Genomic DNA, 20,542 nt, shown 5'->3' on the forward strand with positions numbered 1-20,542 from the left:
TGGGAGCGCCTCGGAATCCCCCTTGGAGAGCTGGTGGAAGTGGCTAGGGAAAGGGAGGTCTGGGCTTCATTGCTTAGGATGCTGCCCCCGCGACCCGAACCCCGGACAAGCGGAAGATAATGGATGGATGGATGGATGGATAATAATAATAATAATAATAACAACAACAACAACAACAACCACAACAACAACAATAACAATAACAACCACAACAACAACAATAACAACCATTCATTCCATCAGTGTTAATAAATGAGAAAGGAGAAGAGCCTGTACATACTTAGCCCCTGGAAGGACAACGGCCTTGAACACATGACGTTCCTCAAACTGTGGATCCTTGAATTTGATTCTGAAAGCCAGAAAAAGCATGATTATATCTTCAGGTACAGATCAAAACAAATTCTTTTACCCAAGTTCCTCAGGGAGAAAAATCAAAGACTGGATGATCTGAAGAACAAATATTAGGTGGCAACCTTGCTGAACAGAGAAAAACTGAGCAATAATTTTCACCCAAGTTATTCAGATAAATTGTACTAGGCCAGAGTATCGTCAGTAGTCTTGTTTCAGTGAGAATGGCACGACTTGGAGAAGGGATTCAATAGGAGTCATAGGGTTTGAAGTCAGCCTAATACTGCTTTTTTAAAATGAAAAGAACAGGCAGATGTAGGTGAAAATCTACACGTCGAACAGGAATTCAACACTAGCAAAACAGACAAAACTCTCCCACAGAGAGTTGGGCCAGGATCATAAGCCCTTTTTACTGATCATTCTTTGCTTGTTACCTTTCAGTTTAAATGAAATTTAGCATCTTACTAGATGCTTCAAAGAGGCACTGTGATCACTGCTATATTAGTTATGTTATCTTAAAGGTGGAAAGATCATCAGAAAATTAAAAAAAAAGTTTACTTCACTGCTTTTTAATACAAGCAACAAAGAGGGCATGGCTTACCCCACTGCACTGCTGCATGGAATATCTCTCAACAACGGGACTGGAGATTCTACAGGTCTACAAGAAAAAGCAAAGGTTCAAGATTTCATTTTAATCTCCCTAGAAAGAGAGGCCACAAAGTACGCCAAGAAACAGTGAATGAGAGGAGAAACAAAAATACTGTAATAATGCTTGTTCCTTACTTATCTGGTAGAATAGGCTCTTCATCAAGATTTAATGTACCTTGGATTCCATGGCACAGCTCTGGAGGAATCTCTGTGCCCTGAGTAAAACCAGAGTGGTACAGAGAAGCAAGCCCATTAGAATACAGAGGTTTCTATAGACAGCTCTGGTACAGGCCTTGCATGATCAATTAGATATAATAAATAAATCAATTAAAAAGGGGGGAATTTTTAAAAAGGCTAATCAATACACATCATAATATTCTTTTGTCACTGTTGTTTACAAGGAGGCAGCAACAACAACATACTACTAGCCAGGCTGAAGCCCAGCTGCTCAAGTCACAAATCAAGACAATTTGTAATTGCAGCAGTTTCATTCAAATACAGCTTTTGCGAGTCACTTGTGTTTGAGTCAAATGTAGTGTAGATGCTAAAGCTGTAACAAATTAGAATAATTGCTTTACTTGTTTTTATTCAGCTTTTTAATAAGCAAAATAGCTAAATAAAATAATGGAAGCAGCAGTGAAAGTGACATGCAGTTTTCTATAATGCTGGAGGTGGGCCATTATCGGCCTCCGGAATGACGTACACTATTGCTATTCCATTAATCAGATATGGGTAGGCCTCAACCCAGCCTTACATTTCACAATGTTCCTAGTCTTAAATTGCCCTTGTCCCAACGTTTTTGGAACTATGGACTAAAAGATCAATCATGGAACAAAAGGTAGGTGAATGTAGGTAGGAATTCAAGACTCATGTGTTACATAGTGGGCACTGACCTTAACTACATTATACCAACCTACTTACATAATCGATAACACCACCTACCTGCAAGAGTTAATTGACAGGGTTGGTGCAGCTTTGCAGACCTGGTAGTTACTGGTAAATCACTTGATTTTTAGTACTAATATTCAGGAAATAGAAAAATGTTTTGAATTCTGTGGGCCTATTGTCACTCCATTCCTCCACTATGTGATTTGCTCCGATTCTTACTATAATTACTAAGCACCTGCTAATACACAGATCATGAAATCAGCAGGAACAGCAGGAAGGAGAGGGTTTGAGAAGTTAAGGAAGAGACTAATGTACCTCGCAAGATTCTGAACGGTAGAGTTCTATGATGAAATCACACAGGGGGTGCGACTTCCCCACAAAAACCACATCACTGCCCAGACTATTCCTCCGCCCTGAAAGAGAAAAGATGCAAAATAGTAAACGGTATGAAAGTGTGTTGAAACACATTGTCACTGTACTTAAAAATGGAAAGGAGGGCGTAAATGTGTCAAGAATAAAGCTTCATCAGTGGTCAACTTCAGGATGGCCAGCTTTTTGCATGTTTTATATATTTATCGTCACTGCTTTATTCACACCATTTTTTAAATATTTAATCATTGTGTGAAAGATGAAGTATTATCGAATACCTTTAGTCCCAGCACTTACCTTCCTCTGTAGTTAAATCAGGGTAGACTTTTGTTAATGCTGCACGCAGCCTGCGTTCGTCAACAAATGGCAGCAAAGCAACACCTTTAAGTAAAAGAACAGAATTTCTGTCATTAAGCCATAAAAAAGGAATGTAGACAATGCAGGATTTTACAATACAATTTTCTTAGTTACCCTGCCAGGCGTACTTCTTCCCATTCAAATCAATAGCAAAGTCATCAGGATAAAAATCTATGATAGAGGAGTCCTGGAAAAGCAAAGAATTAGATGTTTAGTGTAACAGAACACAAATCAGTATGCTATCAACCAAAGCAGTCTGAACATTTAAGTTGGCTAAAAGGCAGTCAGTGTCCACTCTGTGACCGTCTCAATATAAATCGCACTCACAGGATCGGTCATCAGTGCCCGCCATGTTGTTGGAAGGAAATTCCCACTGGCTGCAGGAAACACTCCCATAAGTTGCTCCAGGGGTTTGAACTAAAGGGAAAAAGATTAAAAGGGAAAATACTATACAAGGAGAATTCAGTAGCAAACATGACTCAACAGGGTCCTCATCTAATCTTTTCTGGATTAAAGCGTTGCTTTGGGACAACCAGTGCTAAACAGTGTCGAAAAAAAACAGATGGTACTGTCTAAATGAGTGTTTCTCAACCCTGGTACTGAAAGCCCACTGCCCTTCAGCCACTTCAGACAGAAGTCTCAACTCTCTTTTTTCTCATATTTCTCAAAAACCGCTCTGACAAGTCTAACTTCTAAAAATATTACAAGCTTTACAGGGCGACTTGTACAAACACTCACGCTATATTTTAGCTTGTATTTTTCTTGTACTGACTCAGTAATGCTACTTCTAACAAAACAAAAAAAAAAAATGTTCTACTGCTTTAACTAGACACAAATTTCACTTCCAAAGTAATACATTTTAAAATGCTTTAAAAAATCGAAACCAAACCTAGCAAATGATATACATTGTAGTTAACCAAGTTCTGGTATTTCAACAATAACACTAACAATTAATATTATTGTTCGACACCAATACTGGTATAGAGCCATAGAACAATAAAATTCCCTTATTCCACCTACCGGCATGGTCCCTTTTTCAAAATCCTTGAACATGTCCTTGATGTCTTTAAAGTCAGATGCAAACGGTGCATAGTGGAATGGAAAGTACCACTTCCAGGATGCACAGCCCTGTGAAAGAGGAAGTGACACTTAATGAGCTAGAACAGACAGACCGTAACAGAGACTTTACGTTACATAGACGTCATGAGAGGGAAAAAAGGCAGACCTCTTCACTTGCTTTTAACCTTCAAAATACTGTGCTATCCAAGTCATTAGTATCTCCAAGCTTGTTCTGCATTCAGTTCTCATATTTGTTCTATTCTATTATTCTTTTCCATTTCATGCACCTGAATTCACCATGGGATCTTTATACACAACAGCAGGAAATCTCTTTCAAATCAAACTTTGAAAAGGGACAGGAAAATGAACCAACATTACTTGGGCCACACAATTCAAGAACAAAACCAATAACGACATGCACATGAACATGCATGCCACCTTCCTTTGTGAAACACACAATGAACAGAGGTAAATAACCTTAACACAATAAAAAAAATATATTTCACAGCTAACGGTACAAAAACACATTGATCCTTGGTGGTGGAATTCCCATTTCACGAGAGGTGACCTTCACTTTTAAGGGGAGAGATAAACTGTAATTGTCTGTGGAGTTGAGGCGTGTTTACAGGCAGCTGTGTCTGACAGCCTAACACACCCAGCAAACTCCATACTACTGCAAAGACAGAATTCTCATAAAGACGACAAATACTGGGAATCCGTTTGAATAATTATGTTGTGTTGGATATTTAAACCACGACACCTGATGGAATGACTGAAAATAAACCTGAATTACGTGTCTTAAAAATTCTTATTACTGTAATAAGATTTGATGTTTAACCTGTAAATTATTTTTCCCCTTCAGCTTTTCATAGCCTAACAGTGTATAGTATATGTTAAAGGCTAATTACCAGAAAGCATACATTTTAACAAAATAACAATTTGTAATTTTCTCATTACTACAACATAATTGAGGCTTCCCTTTCATTTGTACCACAGAACATTGTTTTGTTTTCTTTATGGTTTACAGGGAAAAGCATTAAAGTGGACGTATTGTGGTACTGAATGTTTTTAACCCAATAATAATAATAATAATAATAATAATAATAATAATAATAATAATAATAATAATAATAGCATACAGAGCTCAAACTGGTCTGCTAAACTATATAAATACTGTTCATTGCTTGATTATGAATATTTAAGGACATGATCCGAGGCTGAGGTTTTGTGAGAACGCTCACTAATGAACATGAATACTGTCAAGTACAAGGAAGCCAAAAGGTCCAGTAACTCCATGGTGTTTTTTTTTTTTAAGGCAAAAAGGACAACCTCCAAAGCCACATACAGAGGAAAGATGCCCTAATGTGGGTAAATAAAAGCCATGTGGATCTGCCCTCTACATTTCCTCCTCAAAATGTATCCTCTTCATACAGCAGTTTGGCACTGGGTGCACGTGTGTCTGGGAAAGACAGGCTGCGCTAAATCTATGAATGTGTGTCGGAGGGCAGCAGACACGTCTCTAGCAATAGTGAGACCTCATAATGAACCCATTCAGCATGTCCCAGGGGAGCGCTCTCTACAGCCCAGCATGTGGAGTCAAACACAAGCCTCGGCATGCGCACTGCTCCCAATTACTGCACACAAATCCCTCAGCCCTGAGCCCTAATCAGACTGGGATCTGCTGGAGAGAACACACCGCTAATTATTGAATTTGAAGCTAAAAGATCAAGACCAACATTTAAAACTGACTAGATAATACAGGTCTTCCAGAGGACAAGGCAAACACAGAATAGGCTGTTTGATCCCATGAGTGGTGGGCAAACAGAAGGATGAGAGGCAATCCTTCAATTCTAGGCCTGGAAATAAACAGGAAAACAGGTATACAAAACAGGGTATAACCAATACTTTGGTAAAGAAAACTAATACAGCAATCAACAGTATACTGGGATAAACATTTGGTAGATTAACATTATGTAGTGTAGAAACAAAGTATACAGGCTCATGTGGGGAAACATGACGCATTAACATGACAAATGATTCATTCATTTTCTATAGCTGCTCATCATCCTGGGTCCTATCCCAGGGGTCACTGGGAGGAAAGCAAGAAACACACTGGATAGGTTGTCAGTCCATCACAGAGCAGACAGACAAATACATTTACACACAGGCAATTTAGTATCTCCAATTCACCTGACCGCATGTCTTTAAACCACAGCAAGGGTCTATAATATTTTTTCTCAACATTTGACTGTATATGATAGACACTCATTGGGTGGAACATAACTATTCTTGCTCTGACTACAAGTCTGTGATGAAAATAGGAACCTGTGTTCACTCTGTGAAAATCGCAATGATGTGAGCTCTGCATTCACAGAATGTTATTAAATAAAATGACAGCAAATACATTCTGAAGAAGCTTATTTTGTAAGCTATATTTTTTTAAAATAATATTTTAAATGTGATTGCCAATTACTACTAAGTTAATCATGATTATTTTAATCTCTTGTACTGTGTTGCTGGCGTATTTTCTACATCCTGTGTATTGTAACAATGTCTTCAAGTATCCTGAGGCTATATTTCTTGCCGTATCACCCACCATGAGTGCAATATTCAGCCTGCTCATTGAAGTCACGCACCTGGTAGTAGTATCTAAGAACCCAGCACAGGCCCTCCACATACGACTTGACTACTTTCTTGCGAAATTCTTCATCAGTCTCATCCACGTCAAACTTGTTTTTGTAATAGCGCTGCTTCCAGCCATCCTCCCACAATCTATATACAAAACCAAAAACCACTACATTAACTCAGACATTAGCATGTTAAACACAGAAACCAGATACAAACACACAGCAAAGACAGAGAAGCTAAATGTGGACTGAAGGATTATCAATTATTTCCATTAACATGGTAAGCAGTTTAAAGGTTTTCATGTGTCAAAAAACATGGACTCTTCCATACATATTCAGCTCTCATGAATTTTCCTATGTGGCAGAATCCATTAAGAAGCAAAAATAAATTTCTCTTTCAGCTCAGCGCTGGACCTGGCCATTCTGGCAGGCTGTGGAAATGCAGCAGCACTCCGCTCACAATCAAGGATGAACGGCATCTGTCTAGCCAATCCTCTACACGGCCCCACAGGGACAAGGAAAGCCACCATGAATACCAATTTAGCTCAATGGATTTGACAGCTTTGGCAATTGCATCGCAGAGGAATTTTTAGAGAATATTTCCCCTTTCCATATTAATCACTGGCACTTGTAGAAGGTACCGCCATTAGAGCCATGCTGGGGTTTGTTTTGAGGATGGGGGGGTGGAGTTGGGGGTGCGGGGTGCAACTGAAGGAGAGATTAACGATGTAGAATAGTGTGATCCAAGCGGCTTATTACCTGACATTATCTTCAGGCTCTGGCTCACTGTCGCTGTCTTCAGCTTTCCTCTTTAGGCCACGGTTGTCCATGCCATCACTAGGCCCTGCAGGAGCCTAAGACAAAAAGGATAGAGTCAGTATGACTATAAAATTATTCCAAAGTACACTGAAGTATCCTACATGCTTTTAAGTTGCTTACCCAAGACATTAGGTCACCTCACCAATAAAATTTGGGTACCTCAATACTCAGGCACCTGACATTTTATTACATTTTGAAGGTTGCGTAATTTCATATCAAACGTTTTTGGTCCTTTTTGTTGAATCAAATCAGAAGCGTGCATTTTAAATGGGCAACTCTTCAGCTCACTGAAGCCTCACTGATGCAAATGTAGAGAATAAACAAACCTGAACAGGTAAACCAATGTTTTTGGATGTACAAGTGTTAGCTGAATCTTCTTTCGCTTCAAAATTCTCCTAAGCACCAATTAGTTTAGCGAGAATATTTAAACAGCTTCACAGACAACAACATGGGTACATTCCGGCTCAATGATGCTACACTGAGGCAAGAAAAGATGATCGTCTCAAATCCGAGTTATTGACTAGTGTCAGAGTGACAAAGACAGAATCTCTGACGACAGTTACAGTGGAAACTCCATTTGTGCTCCGTCTCATTTCATAAGACAGCATGCCTAAGGGCAGAGAGGTGGTGTTATTAAAATAAAAAAAAAATTTAAAAAAAAGAGGCATGGGGAGTTTAAGCATTAAGCAAACTGTAGTCATAGATCTTCGCATTCTTAAAAAGCTTTGATGCTTTGGGAAACTCATTTTCGGTAGTGTCTTGAACAGCAGTGTGAATATATTTAATAATTTAGAATTCAACATAACATACACTATGACTTTGGGGGTGCCTTAATAATTCTTTGCTTTGGCTGTAAAGTACTAAAATACGCCAGCTTGTTTCTTGTGTTCATAAAAAAAAATCATGAATTTAAGTTAGAGTTCACACATCATCATGGAACGTTTAAAATAAAACCTTTTCATCTTCAATCCTGGGAACTCAATGCCCTGTATGACCATATTCATTGCATCTACACTGGGCTCCACTAGCAGCTCAATTTCTTAATCCAAAAGTAATTATTTTTAGCTTTATGGATTTACAACTTAAGGTTTGTGCAGCTTTATTCAAAACTGTTTATACTAGACTAGGAAAAAGAACTGACAGAAGAAAGAGATACTTGCCTTGCTCCCATTTCTCAACGTAGCTCTCAAGGACTCTGCAGCATTCTGGTCCAAAACAAAAATGACAAAACACCAAGGTCATAAGGGGTTACTTCAATATTTCAATAAAAGTAACTTCTAAAAAGTAAAAGAACTAGTGCAGATGTGTGTACCTTATTCTGCTGGTAACGGTTTCCTTCCATCCTCATGTCAAATGCGGTGTGACGTGCATTCTGCACAGGTATAGGTCTGTCCCGACCCCCCAAAGCTTGGGGGGCAAACTGACCACCCAGGAGAAATGCTGGGCCCTGTTCTGCCTGTAGATGTGCAAATACATAAGTTATAGTCCTATGGACCCCAAGTGCACATTTTAAGACCAGCTGTAAGCCTCATCACAAAGCTCATGGAGGTTTATTAGTTGAATTAGGTATGTGAACAGGTAATTCTTACCTGATGCCAGAGACACTTTCACAATAGAACTACTGGGAGGTTTTGGTCTAACACTTTAACCCAGAGGAACATGCAGGGTGCAAAATAGTCCATCAACTTTATCAACATCAAAACGTTCTTTTTATCTTCCCATCAACATTACATACAAAAAAATATGCATATGTACCACGAGTTTTACTGGTGATGCTGGGTAATAAATAAACTGGCTATATTTGCGTTGTAGACATTACAAACCATGGTTCCCATTAACTGAAAACTCTGAAGAAACAAAGTGAAAACTAAAATTTTGCTGCTCACAAGACCACATTCTTTTCATTGAACTGGAACTGTTAGTTAAACGACGTTAATTCACTTAAGACTTTCATTTATATCTAGGAAACCTTATAAATATTAAAGAAAAACAAGAATACGAGTTTACTTCTAAAACAGCCTGCTGCTGTAGATTCAGGTGACGGAGAGCCAGGGTAAGCGCTTAATTCAAATATCATCGCTGCAAATCTTAGTTCTACCAATAAAAATAAAGATTTAATACCTTTGATGATAAAAAGTCCACATCTATTAAAATATTGCTAACATTTGCAAACAAAAATTCACATGGGTTCACTGCTCATTTGGAATAGTAAATAAAATGACTATTAGACATTACAACCCCTAATTCCTACCACCACCACCACCGTAAAGCCTGACAGTTTCTTTGTTTTGCAATAAACCATTTCACATCATGCTACTATAAGACTTTCACATCTCAATGACGATTATAAAAGAATTATGGAAACTTGGTGTAATTACCCTTTAACCAGTACTTTGAAAAAGTCAACAGTGGATAACTGTCCAATCAAACATGCAAAAAAAAAAAACAAGACATTGCCCCAACATGCATGTTGTATATTTCAGTCATATATCTAGACTCCTGCCGTCATTAGAGTGCACTCTAATAGCAAGAGAATAAGTGACATTCTTGGTTTTATTACAGCAAACACCCCCAACCCAGACACCATGAACTCTCAATACTACAGCAATTCAGTTAACTAATGTATGCTCTTTCAATTATATGTGCAACACACGACCATGTGCACCATTCATTACAGGTGAATATTCTGCCATAACTGCAGTCCAATAATTAAAGTGTATTCAGTAGCAGTCAATTAAATTAAATGACCTTGCCCGCAGTCACAATTCACAGGCAAAGCATGTGTATCTGAGCGCATGCAAAGTTCAGAGGTTTATTTAAAATACCTTGACATAGCTTATAACCGTAAAAAAAAAAAATAAAACATTTGAAATGAATGGCACATTTAAGAAATAATACAAGCCAATTCCACTTACTTTCAATCGTTTCTTCTTCTCCTTCATCCTCTTTTTAAAATTTTCCTGCAGGAAAAGTATGAGTTACTTCAATTGAGTCACCAACAAACTCATCAATGAACAAAAGAGCGTAGCATAAACTGCTGTTCCTCTGTATCTGCGCTCGCTTAAGTGTTGATACAGTCAAATGGAAGAACGTGCCTCATCATCTTTGCGCTTCTTGAAGATGTTATCTTCAGCAACTCCCACAGCCTGCATTATGAGCTCCACGCGTTCCAGGTTGACAAAGCCATTCTCCGTGAGGTAACCCTACAAGAAAGCACCTTTTATGAAGCATTTCTCTCGCCAAGCAGGCAGGCCAAATGAAGCTTCAGAAACGCAGAGTCGTGTTAATTACCCCGGTCTTGTGCACAACATCTTTGTAAATGGACACAAGTCGATCAATGGCACCCTCTCTGGGGGAAAGACACATAAATCGGTGAAGAAACCAGACAGATCATACCTAAATAACATCTGCATAAGAAGGTAGGCGGGGAAGCCTACATTTGAATGCATCAGCTTCTTTTAAGGGAAGTCAAGTCAAAAGTTTAAGTTTTAAGTTAAAGATCATTTATCAGATGCACTGACTTTGGAATGTTACATGTGATCAAAGGCAGTGCTCCTATAAAGGACATGCTCTCTTAAGTGTGTTATATTTGTTACCATATTTTTTTATTTTTTTAATTAATATTATACAAAATAACCTTTTATATAAGAACATAAAAAATAGACAAAAAACACAACACAACGCTATTTTCATGTATACTGTGTTTCTGGTAAACACTCCAAGAAAGCAGTGCAGTGTAGCAGCGGAAGGTCATCTTTATGTACCTGATTTCTAAAGAGGGTAAATGGGGCAGAAAATCATTTCCCACAAAGAAGCACATGAAGACCCAGTCATCCACACTCCTCTCGAAGTTAAAGGGAAAAGGCAGGCTGGCCATCGTCAGCTCCCGCTCCAGATACTAAAGAGGAGCAACAACCATCAATGGCCAGCACAATAAAATAAATAAATAAATAAAAAGACTCAAGGACAAATTATCAAATTTAAGAGCCATGAGCAGCAGGGGAAAAACGCACTAGATAAAACCAGTCAGTTTGTATGATGTGGTAAAACATCAGTTTATGTAGTCAATTTCCATAATTTAAAACTACTGTGTTTTGTGTGTGCATATAAACTGACCTCTCTCAAAACAGACAGGCGAAGAAATATAAACTCCTGTTCAGATGTTGGGATTGTATCTGCAAATTCATCATGCTAGGAAAAAATATATACACATGTATAAGCAAAATAGAATATCTGCACTAAATGATTGTAATGAAAGTTGTAGTACCTCTCCTCTCTTCTCTCTGGCTACTCCCTGGCAGTCTTTAAGCTCGTGCCCAATTTGCCCACACAGGGCACATGGTCTGGGCTTGTTGGGCTTGAACTCCTCTCGGATGATGGTGAAGTTAGGCTCATGTGTGGCCAAGCCCAACATGATCAGATCAGCTAGCACAGACAAGAAAGAGCTAATTAACGCAAGCTGAAAGGTCTACGCTGGGAAATATTTAACACACTTGTACTGGTGCCAGACCACACTGACTGACTGGCATTTAACACTCAATTCTCAGCGTTTAAGCTGCAGATTCACTCAACGTGGTCTGATGTGAAATTCTCCATTCTAGAAAAACCACACATCACAACAGTGGTTGTTATAGGAACCGGACATTTGAAGAGTTCAACACCTCTAAAGGCTCCTTCACTGAAAATGTCAGATGAAAAGGTTATGAAACCGTAGCATAATTGTTTATGTTCTGGTGTAAAATGTATTTTTCCTCTTAATCTGTTCAGGGTGGAGAGGCACATGCAGAGCTAGTAAGGTAAAATAATTTAGATCCTATAGAAAGCTTACATTTTTCAGATTTATCACTATTTTACTGTCCACGTTTTCAATTTTTCATGTGTGGTTTTTTCCGCCCTCAGATTTTTCCTTGTTTTTTGTATTACTTGCTTCATTGATTGTTATGGTATTTTGTTAAGTATAGGTTCTATACTGGACCATAGAAAGAATAGCAGCTAGGTCCTAAAAATAAGCAAAAAAAAAAAAAAAAAAAAAAAAAAAAAGGAAACCATTAAAACCTCAGATCCCTGTAGATTCACTATTTGCTCATGAGCCCTGCTTCCTTTCACTACCACTGTAAACAAACCTAAATCAGTGTGTTTCTTTACAATGAGACATTTTACATCAATCCACTTGCAATGATGATCTCAAAGACAGAACAATGCTATCTTAAAAAATGGTAAACTGCACTCCTTTCAATTAAAAATATGTAACGTGCTTCAGAATGTTTTATACGTTTCCTTTCTGAACATCTCTGCTTCACATTTCTAATATTGTGTAAATTCCCAGTCCAATTGTATAAGTGAAAGGAAGCACAGTCTCATTACGTTAATGCAAATTTGAAAAATGTCAATTGCAAAGCACCAACAAGTTTTCAAAAGATGGTTAATCTGTTGCATCACTTTCAAAAATTCAATGATAACTATGGCATATTCAGCCAGCCGCTTAACTTAATAATGCACACATTAAGAATTAACTATCGGTCTGGTTACATGCAGAGCTGCTGAGAAATATGGTTCTTACATCCACACAATGGCACCTTTCACCAAGAGAGTTGCAGAAAGGAGTAAACACCAACTTCCACTCGAAGCTAACTGAATGCAATATGTTTCCTCCTTTGTCCACCAAGTGCATCACAGGCTGTCGACTGCTACAGTCTTTATAATGCACGTCCAGTGTAATTGCACCTATTCACAGCAGTTTAGCCAGATTGTTCCAGCCATTTCTAAGCCAGCTAAATAAACCCCTCTCAAGCATCAGCAAGCTTATTATTGCAATTTCTCTAAAGTGCAGAACAAAGCCAAGGCTCAAAAACAGGATGGATCTCATTTTATAAATAGTATTAGCTTGTAAGGTTCAACTTACAAAATAATGAAAGGGATGCAGATCAGAATAAGAAATGAAGAAATGCACTCTTGAAGTACAAAGTAAATGCCAATAACAACAGTAACAATAAATGAATCACTTACCATCAGCACCACAGAGACAGTGATGAGTATTTGGATCATGGTTTGGTTGAGCTGATTTGAAGAAAGCATAAAAAAAAAAAAAAGACCGAACATTAGGCTAGGCTAGAGGACGGCAATCACAACGTTAAGAGCCATTTTGTTCCTTCAACAAAAATCAAACCGCCTTGGAAGCCACCACATTGTCTGTCCATTTTACCTTCTTGGCTGTAAATATGTCTCAGTATGTGCTAATGGTACTAGTACAGGCTAAAAACTAACAAAAATCCAGACTTACTTTGCCCTGCCTTAAGCTTTAGCTCAGCGATAGCCGATTTTCTCGCATCTCAACAGGAAACATTTCCGTAAAAGTGGAATAGCTTCTTATAAAAGGTCTAACAAACTTTTTACAAAACAGAAATCAGCCGTTCATTAACACGATTGTGACAAAAGAGAAGCGACTTCTGCTTTGCGACTTTAGTGTTTGACAGTGTCTGGTTACAGATTAAACATATCAGGAAAACAGCTGGGGGGCAAATTAAGCCTGTTCACCTCTAAATTATCGATGTTCGTCTTACATTTTTCTCTTTGCCGATTTACCACTATAGGTAAGACTGTCGTCTGTATTGCTGTGTGACAAGCAGTCTGCATGCTAATCTTCAGGGTTAAAGGTCTGTGAATTAGCAGTTAGAGGCTACATTAACTCCAGTGTTTAAAACCGTTTATTGTTAAAGCTTTATTTTACTGCAAAGGAGGGATTGTTTCATTTTTACCTAAAAATCTACTCTTGTGGAACAGCGAAAGGCCAGTAAAAGAGCCGCATGTTGCCAACCACTGGGCTAGGCCAATAACGGCAGATGTCCAAAAACAGACTTTTTATTCTTTGTACATTAATAACATGCACTTAAAGCATCTTAAACAAAAAAAGTGATTTCTTTTATCTGAAGCAAAGGATTTGATTCAATGGGATAAAACAGAGGTTGTGAATGGTCAGTGAACACTGAATTTTGTTCAGCACAGTCAATGATTTCCAGAGATAAAATGTAAATGAGAAAAAATGTAAGATAGTGCCTTTAAAAAAAAAATCTGAGTCTGAGTAGAGCAAATTAGTCTGCACTACTTTTCTACAAGCCATAGCATCAATGACATTCCATGTTTTTATATACATGATGATTGCCCCATTTATGTCAGAGATACTCAACTCCTAGTCCCAGAAGGTTGGAGTCTGTGAGGATTTCTGTTCTCAAGCATAGCTGGTTAAACTCATCTGTCAAATGTCCATGTTTAGTAGGAGTTTCTGAGTAAAGAATTCACCAAACTATGCTGGCCCACTAACATTTCACCCTCAGCCTGTTGTGCATTAGGCACTACAGAAACAGTCAGCTTTTTACGGAGGGGGAAAAGGTATTTTTCTGTGAGCAGTGGGTGACTACTTGTTAAGCCCTCTGAAGCCAAGAGGTGCTAAAAGATGTCAGAATCACTTTTATTAAGGTAAACTCACTGCAAATATATTCCAGCTCCATTGACATTAGTGAACAACCACCACAGAGGCAGCATCAAAGTAGCACCAATCACTTACAGCCAGCGCCTGTACGGTCACTAAGTTTAATGCATCTAGAAGATGAACAAAATTTAAATTTAATTTCGTTAAGCAGGTCTTCAGTTAAAGCACTGTTCCAAAAGTGCTCTGCTACCATCTCACAGCAACACTGCTTGCTTGTTTCTGGTACCCCAGTCTGTTTTTGCACACATGCAATCCGAAAGAAATCCAAGTAAGTTTACATGTACTGAGAAATCTGATTACTGAGTAAAATCCAGCTCCCTTTATGGGATTTAATTGATTTCTAGACCTTACTCTGATCTAAGAAATCAGAGCATGTTGTTTGAATAGCCAGATAAGTGCAGAAATCTAATTATTATTGGCTTATTGAGTGTCATTTATATATCAGTCTTAAAAGTACGGCAGCCCTTTTAATGCTAAGGGATAAAGTAGTAGTCAGAAAATAGGTACATAAAAATAAAAATGTTCTTATTCATAAAAAAACATCACAATGTCGCAAATTCACCTCAAGTAAAGAAAAAAAATAATTAAAATATAGGACATGGGTGCTTTAAACAGTTTGAAATCTGTATTGCTGGAGTCACTCATGTTAATATATAAAAGTTCAGCAAAGCCCGAGGAAGGGGGAGTGTTTATTAAAAAATAGATAAATAAATAAATAAATAAACAAACAGCAAGTGTAGTCAAAAGGATACGTGATTTGTTTAGCTAAAAACATTTTACGTTGTATGCTAAATGTTCTATGTAATTCCTTCCATGTACAGGGATGTTTTATGTAAACAAAGTCTAATAGCCTGCTGTAACAGCACCACACAGTTCAGTGTAAAAACACCACAGCATTGAAAGTTTAAAACGTTTAAGACATTGAAAGTATTGATGAACAAGTCTTTTAAGCTTAACAGCTGATTATTTTCTTATTTTGTTACATTATCTGTGACCTAGTGATGGCTATTGCTGTCACTTCATCATAAATGGAACATAATTTTGTCGGGCTGTAATTGGACTTCGACATAAAATGTTTTGGCTCTGCTCAGATTCGAATCCAATTTCAAGACTAAAGCGCTAATTCACTGCCTCAGTTTGAAATACAGTCAAATTTTACCAATGAAAATGCCACTTCTGGAAGGACCAGGTGCATCAAAATTTCTGACGAGAGAGATGAATTATGTTCTCCTATTTAGGACAGATCTTAAGTGTGTAAAATAGTGAACTTTCACATAATAACAACACCAAACGACAAATGTAACATTCTGGAAGGAGCTTACCTCTCTGTCTCCGAATAAAATCCATGATCTTATGCTCTCCTTCTCCTGGAACACTAGCATCAGACAGAAAAACCTACAAGACAAATCCTGTTACAGAACAACACATTCAACAGAAAAGAATTTCTGAACTAATAAGTGCTTCATAACCTACTGTGATATTCCGCCAGCCAGGATCATTGGTCAACCTGTCTGCAATGTAATATCGTAGGCATTTGGCCAAGTTGTCCATGAACTCTGTGCCCTTTACACGAAACATAAAACACAAACCAAATTAGGGGGAAAAGGGGAAAGAAATTTAAGTAGTAGGTTAATTATCTAACACAAACTATCCCAAAAATGAGAATGACTTAGTTGACTTACTGGAGTGATGCAATTGCTGTCAAATCGCTCCTTTATTTCTTCGGGTGGCAGGTAGCCACCTTGAAAAAGAAAGCCAATTTAAGCTTCATAGACACCACAGATGCATCAAATTAATGTAATGTTCAAAATGAATATTAAATCTAAAAAAGTTGTAGCACAGAACGTATGCACATGCCATCTAATCACAGAATATGAACAAAAGTACAGTATTCAAGGATTTAAAGGAATATTTCAGCCTTTTTTAAATTAACTCCGAGCGGTCATGTGAAAAGCCCTCTCCTTATACTTTCCTGTACAACAAAAGTGAGCTGACTCAGACACCGACAGAAGACAGAAAACTAGTAGTTTGTTCAACTTACAAATGTACAAATTCAATTATTTTACTTAGTACATGGAAATGCATCGAAATTGTACGAAAGCAAATCAACAAGTCACAGATGTGGAAGATGAAAAATGATCACACACTCATAACAACCAAGAAGTTAGTGAAACAACACTCAGGGCCACCTAAAGCATGAACCTACCCCTCTGAAAAATGTCCTCCCTCATCCGCTGTTTTTCATCTGCTAGCTCCACAGCTTCTTTAGAGGCACGGAATCGTCTCGACCTCTGCTGGTTCATTTTAGCACGAGGAGCCTTATAAGGGTCATGGGGAAACAAAGAGCTTCACTCACTGTAAAAAAACTCACATGTAAAACTGCACAGCTGTTTATGACAAAACTGGGAATAGTAAAATGCAGAGCTTGGATACTTACAACTCCATCAATTGCCATGTAAAGAACTCTTCTTGGACGAACAATGTTGAAAAGTCGGTCAATGTACTCAAAAATGGCAACCATCATTTCATCTTCATTTTTGGGCGCAGGCCTGAAGACAGCAACAACAGTATTGGCTAAAGTCCTCTAAATATTGTTGGACGCTCAAATGTCAATCAAACTCAAATACTCACTTGTCCTCAGGATGTGTGCAGGGGTGGATGATGCCATTCATGTCCAAATACAAGTTGTCAAACTCCACCTCATTTGGGTTGGGTTTAGATGTGTCGATCGGTATTCGAACTCCATTGCATTCCTTAGACTGGAAAAAGGAGTCAAAAGTAATTTTGCATATAGTAACTTTAAAAAAAGCACAGGTGAAATCTATTAGCAAAGCAGTATAGAATAGTACAGGAGCACAGGTGGGGTGCTCAATCCTGGTCCTGGAGATCTACCAACCTGGAGAGTTCAGATATATGCAATAATGTATAAATGTCCCTGTTGGTCTTCATTACCTGGATCGGGTGTGGTAGATAAGTCAAGTCAAAGTTTTTTATTTTAATATGGTGCTTTTCAGTACTGGAACTAAGATCTGAAAGGTGGTAAATCACAAGGAGAAAGATTGGGCAACTCTGGCATACTTCAACAGTGGTTCTGCTCAGAATGATACAACTGACTAACAGGTTGTCTTATTTTCAGATTTTCAAATGACAAACTAGATTTTGTGAAGCCGCAGTGCGCAGTAAGATGCCTTTTAACTGAAAACAGTATGTATGTATGTATGTGTGTGTATATATATATATATATATATATAACAATTTATATAGTTACATTATCAGGAGAATCAAACCTTACATTTAGGTTTCAATAATCTGATGCTGTTGAGCATCTAACACTAAATAAGCTAACATTAACCAAGATCAAAGAAAAAGTCTGTACGTTAAAGGGAAATTCCACTGATTTTCAGAGTTTTTTGCATTTATTAGGTTTTTATGTGTACTGTTAATGATGGTACATTAGCTGAAAATCTGAACACAGTAAGTCCTAAACAGAACTATTCAATTTACTGAAGAACACTTTAAGAGTAGTTTTATTTTATATATATTTAGTATATTTATTACTGACACAGTTGCCCAAGACCGAAAAGGACACCTACATTGGAACCGCACTCATTTTTCAAAACTTCAGCATAATTTAGTAGTTGAGATATAAACAGTCACCCAGAGAGATCTGATGTAAAACTGTTCAGTGTAAAGAAACTTACACACTCAGTAGTGGTAATGGAACCATGGCACATCATGACAACTCAAATACAGACTTTTTTTACCATCCAAAAACCATCAGTGACCCTACACATGTCTTCAGACCTCTTGAGTAATGTTTAAGTTTAAACTTATAATAATAATACATTTTTAAAAAGTTTTCTTTGGAGGCTGCTTTGCCTTAGAACGCCCTGCATGTATGCAAACATGCCCTTACAACACGTTTTAAACCAAAGCTGTATCAGAATGCTCTCGTAAGTGTTTCAGGCATCGATCATCGTATTCACAAACTTTTCATGCAATGATTATAAGGCAGTTATTATAAGCATGAAACTCTTCAGACACCTGGTTCCTATCAAGGCCACTGTAAACAAAGCTGACTCCACGTTTCTCCGGAGGGAGCGTTTCACACCAAAACACTCAGGCGGCTTTGTTTACATCTTAGCCATTAAACTACGCAAAAAGTCTGAAAAACAGTGGCGGTCGTCTTTAAGTTAGAGAACTAACACCATCCGGTTAATTCAGTTAATGGAAAAGTGTTAGCACGTTGGCTAAACTGTGCCAAGCAGTTAGTTAACCGAAGTAGCTACGAAGCCATAAAGTCGCGCTGGCCCTTTATTAACAAATTAACTTAGCAAATGTCTAGGTCGCTTATAACGACAGCCACTGGCAGAATTTGCCACAACTAACGAGCATTTAATGAACCAAGCTGAAAAAGTCGAATAAGAAAGTTAAGCGAGAGAAGTGAAGTTGGCGAGTTCGTTAACTAGCCTAGCGTTAGCCAACTTCATAACCGCCAACGACGAAGACGCGACCAGACTGCTCAATTAGCTGTCTAGCTAAACGGTTTAAGAGATTTTAAACTACACGTTTGCACTACAAACGGCTGTTGAGTTATTTGGTAAACCGACTGTTTATTTCTAAGCTCATAATCTCAGCAGCTTCGCCTCGTTTCGCTTGTCTGTGTAGCGTATAGCATTAGCCTAGCTCACCTTCTCTTCCACACAGTTCACAATAATGGAAGGGTACTTCCGACTCAGCCAGCGAAAAAACGCCGGCACTCCCATCTCGCCGTTAAAAAACACGAGCTCACACCAAACGACTGACTCGAAACAATTTTTCTTTGATTAAAAATCAGCCCGAGAAAAGTGAGAGCGCAACAACGCAGCGTGCTTAGCTGAACAGCTACAGCTAACACACGGCTGAGCTTATTCCGGCTCAGGAGGAACAGCAGCAGAGTCTGGTCAAGAAGCACAGCGCCGCCGACAGGCCGAAACAGCCAATTACCTCGTCTGACTGATCACAGCCGTTCTCGTTAATCAGATCGCCCGGGGGCCTCATTACAGAAACACCCCAACCCTGAAACCTTAACTGTTCATTCACCATCAGAACTTCAGTTAGGACTGAATTTGGGAGCTATTACAAAACAACAGGTTCTAACTTCATAATCTGATCCTAACTCCAGATGTAAAAAGAGCATCACAGAGCAGTGGTGGGCAGTAATGAAGTAAGTGTAATTCGTTTCTGTACTTAAGTAGGTTTTCCATGTATCTGTACTTTACTTAAGTTTTTCCATTTTAGGGCGACTTTTTCCTTTCACTCCACTACATTTCAGAGTCTAATATCCGACTTTTTCCTCCTACATTTTGAGAAATCTGTCGTTCCTTTTGGTTTCTGTGTGTATAAAAACGTAACATGTCAAAACAAAAGAAACGCAAAGCAAGAGCACCAATCAGGGCCCAGCGGTCACTTTGTTCTGAGCTGGTTTTGACCTGTTGGTCATACCGACCCAGTGCAGTACACAGTTCAACATCAGTGCAGCAGCGTAAAAATTTGGGAGCACATGCGTCACCTAAATGATGAACTAACCTAACTTTGTGTAAATAGAGCACAATATAGAAATATGTCCACATATGCAGTCGAGACTGACGCGTTTCTTTTTTTCTGAATTTCTACAAACACTTTCATTTTATAGTAAATTAGTTTGGGTTAGTTTATGTTTATGAACAGAGGCCTACAGATCAACACAGTAAAGGAAACTTATTTGTGATTCTGAGTTTAAAGCCAGTTTTTATTCAACTTGTAACTAATTTACAAAGTAATCTTAAACTGAAACTTTGCTTGTGTGTAAAAAGTGATTTCAGAGCCACTCGGTTCTCCCTGATGGAAACTGTTTACCTTCAGTGTTTTGTGCTTATGATCATTTTAATAGACGTCAGCGTCACTAATTAATGACGTTCTA

General features: G+C 38.2%; 1 protein-coding gene across 1 annotated transcript in view; it reads right to left on the reverse strand.

The window, feature by feature from the left end:
* Nucleotides 1-19,522, reverse strand: part of xrn2 (5'-3' exoribonuclease 2) — a 34,740-nt gene extending 15,218 nt beyond the window's left edge. Inside the window, exons 1-26 of the mRNA XM_017695714.2 lie at nucleotides 19,293-19,522; nucleotides 17,233-17,360; nucleotides 17,039-17,150; nucleotides 16,808-16,919; nucleotides 16,284-16,342; nucleotides 16,075-16,164; nucleotides 15,924-15,996; nucleotides 13,122-13,172; nucleotides 11,383-11,540; nucleotides 11,232-11,306; nucleotides 10,880-11,013; nucleotides 10,407-10,464; nucleotides 10,211-10,318; nucleotides 10,031-10,075; nucleotides 8,428-8,571; nucleotides 8,276-8,320; nucleotides 7,056-7,150; nucleotides 6,306-6,441; nucleotides 3,631-3,738; nucleotides 2,938-3,027; nucleotides 2,725-2,797; nucleotides 2,551-2,634; nucleotides 2,200-2,297; nucleotides 1,132-1,211; nucleotides 950-1,006; nucleotides 281-349 (exon numbers count right to left, since the gene is read on the reverse strand). Of these exons, the coding sequence (XP_017551203.1) occupies nucleotides 281-349; nucleotides 950-1,006; nucleotides 1,132-1,211; nucleotides 2,200-2,297; nucleotides 2,551-2,634; nucleotides 2,725-2,797; nucleotides 2,938-3,027; nucleotides 3,631-3,738; nucleotides 6,306-6,441; nucleotides 7,056-7,150; nucleotides 8,276-8,320; nucleotides 8,428-8,571; nucleotides 10,031-10,075; nucleotides 10,211-10,318; nucleotides 10,407-10,464; nucleotides 10,880-11,013; nucleotides 11,232-11,306; nucleotides 11,383-11,540; nucleotides 13,122-13,172; nucleotides 15,924-15,996; nucleotides 16,075-16,164; nucleotides 16,284-16,342; nucleotides 16,808-16,919; nucleotides 17,039-17,150; nucleotides 17,233-17,360; nucleotides 19,293-19,367 (2,357 nt within the window). The 5' untranslated portion in view covers nucleotides 19,368-19,522. The remainder of the gene's footprint in view (nucleotides 1-280; nucleotides 350-949; nucleotides 1,007-1,131; nucleotides 1,212-2,199; nucleotides 2,298-2,550; nucleotides 2,635-2,724; nucleotides 2,798-2,937; nucleotides 3,028-3,630; nucleotides 3,739-6,305; nucleotides 6,442-7,055; nucleotides 7,151-8,275; nucleotides 8,321-8,427; nucleotides 8,572-10,030; nucleotides 10,076-10,210; nucleotides 10,319-10,406; nucleotides 10,465-10,879; nucleotides 11,014-11,231; nucleotides 11,307-11,382; nucleotides 11,541-13,121; nucleotides 13,173-15,923; nucleotides 15,997-16,074; nucleotides 16,165-16,283; nucleotides 16,343-16,807; nucleotides 16,920-17,038; nucleotides 17,151-17,232; nucleotides 17,361-19,292) is intronic.
* Between the last annotated feature and the right edge of the window lie 1,020 nt (nucleotides 19,523-20,542).

Source organism: Pygocentrus nattereri, chromosome 4 (genome assembly GCF_015220715.1).
Source record: "Pygocentrus nattereri isolate fPygNat1 chromosome 4, fPygNat1.pri, whole genome shotgun sequence".
NCBI lineage: Eukaryota > Metazoa > Chordata > Actinopteri > Characiformes > Serrasalmidae > Pygocentrus > Pygocentrus nattereri.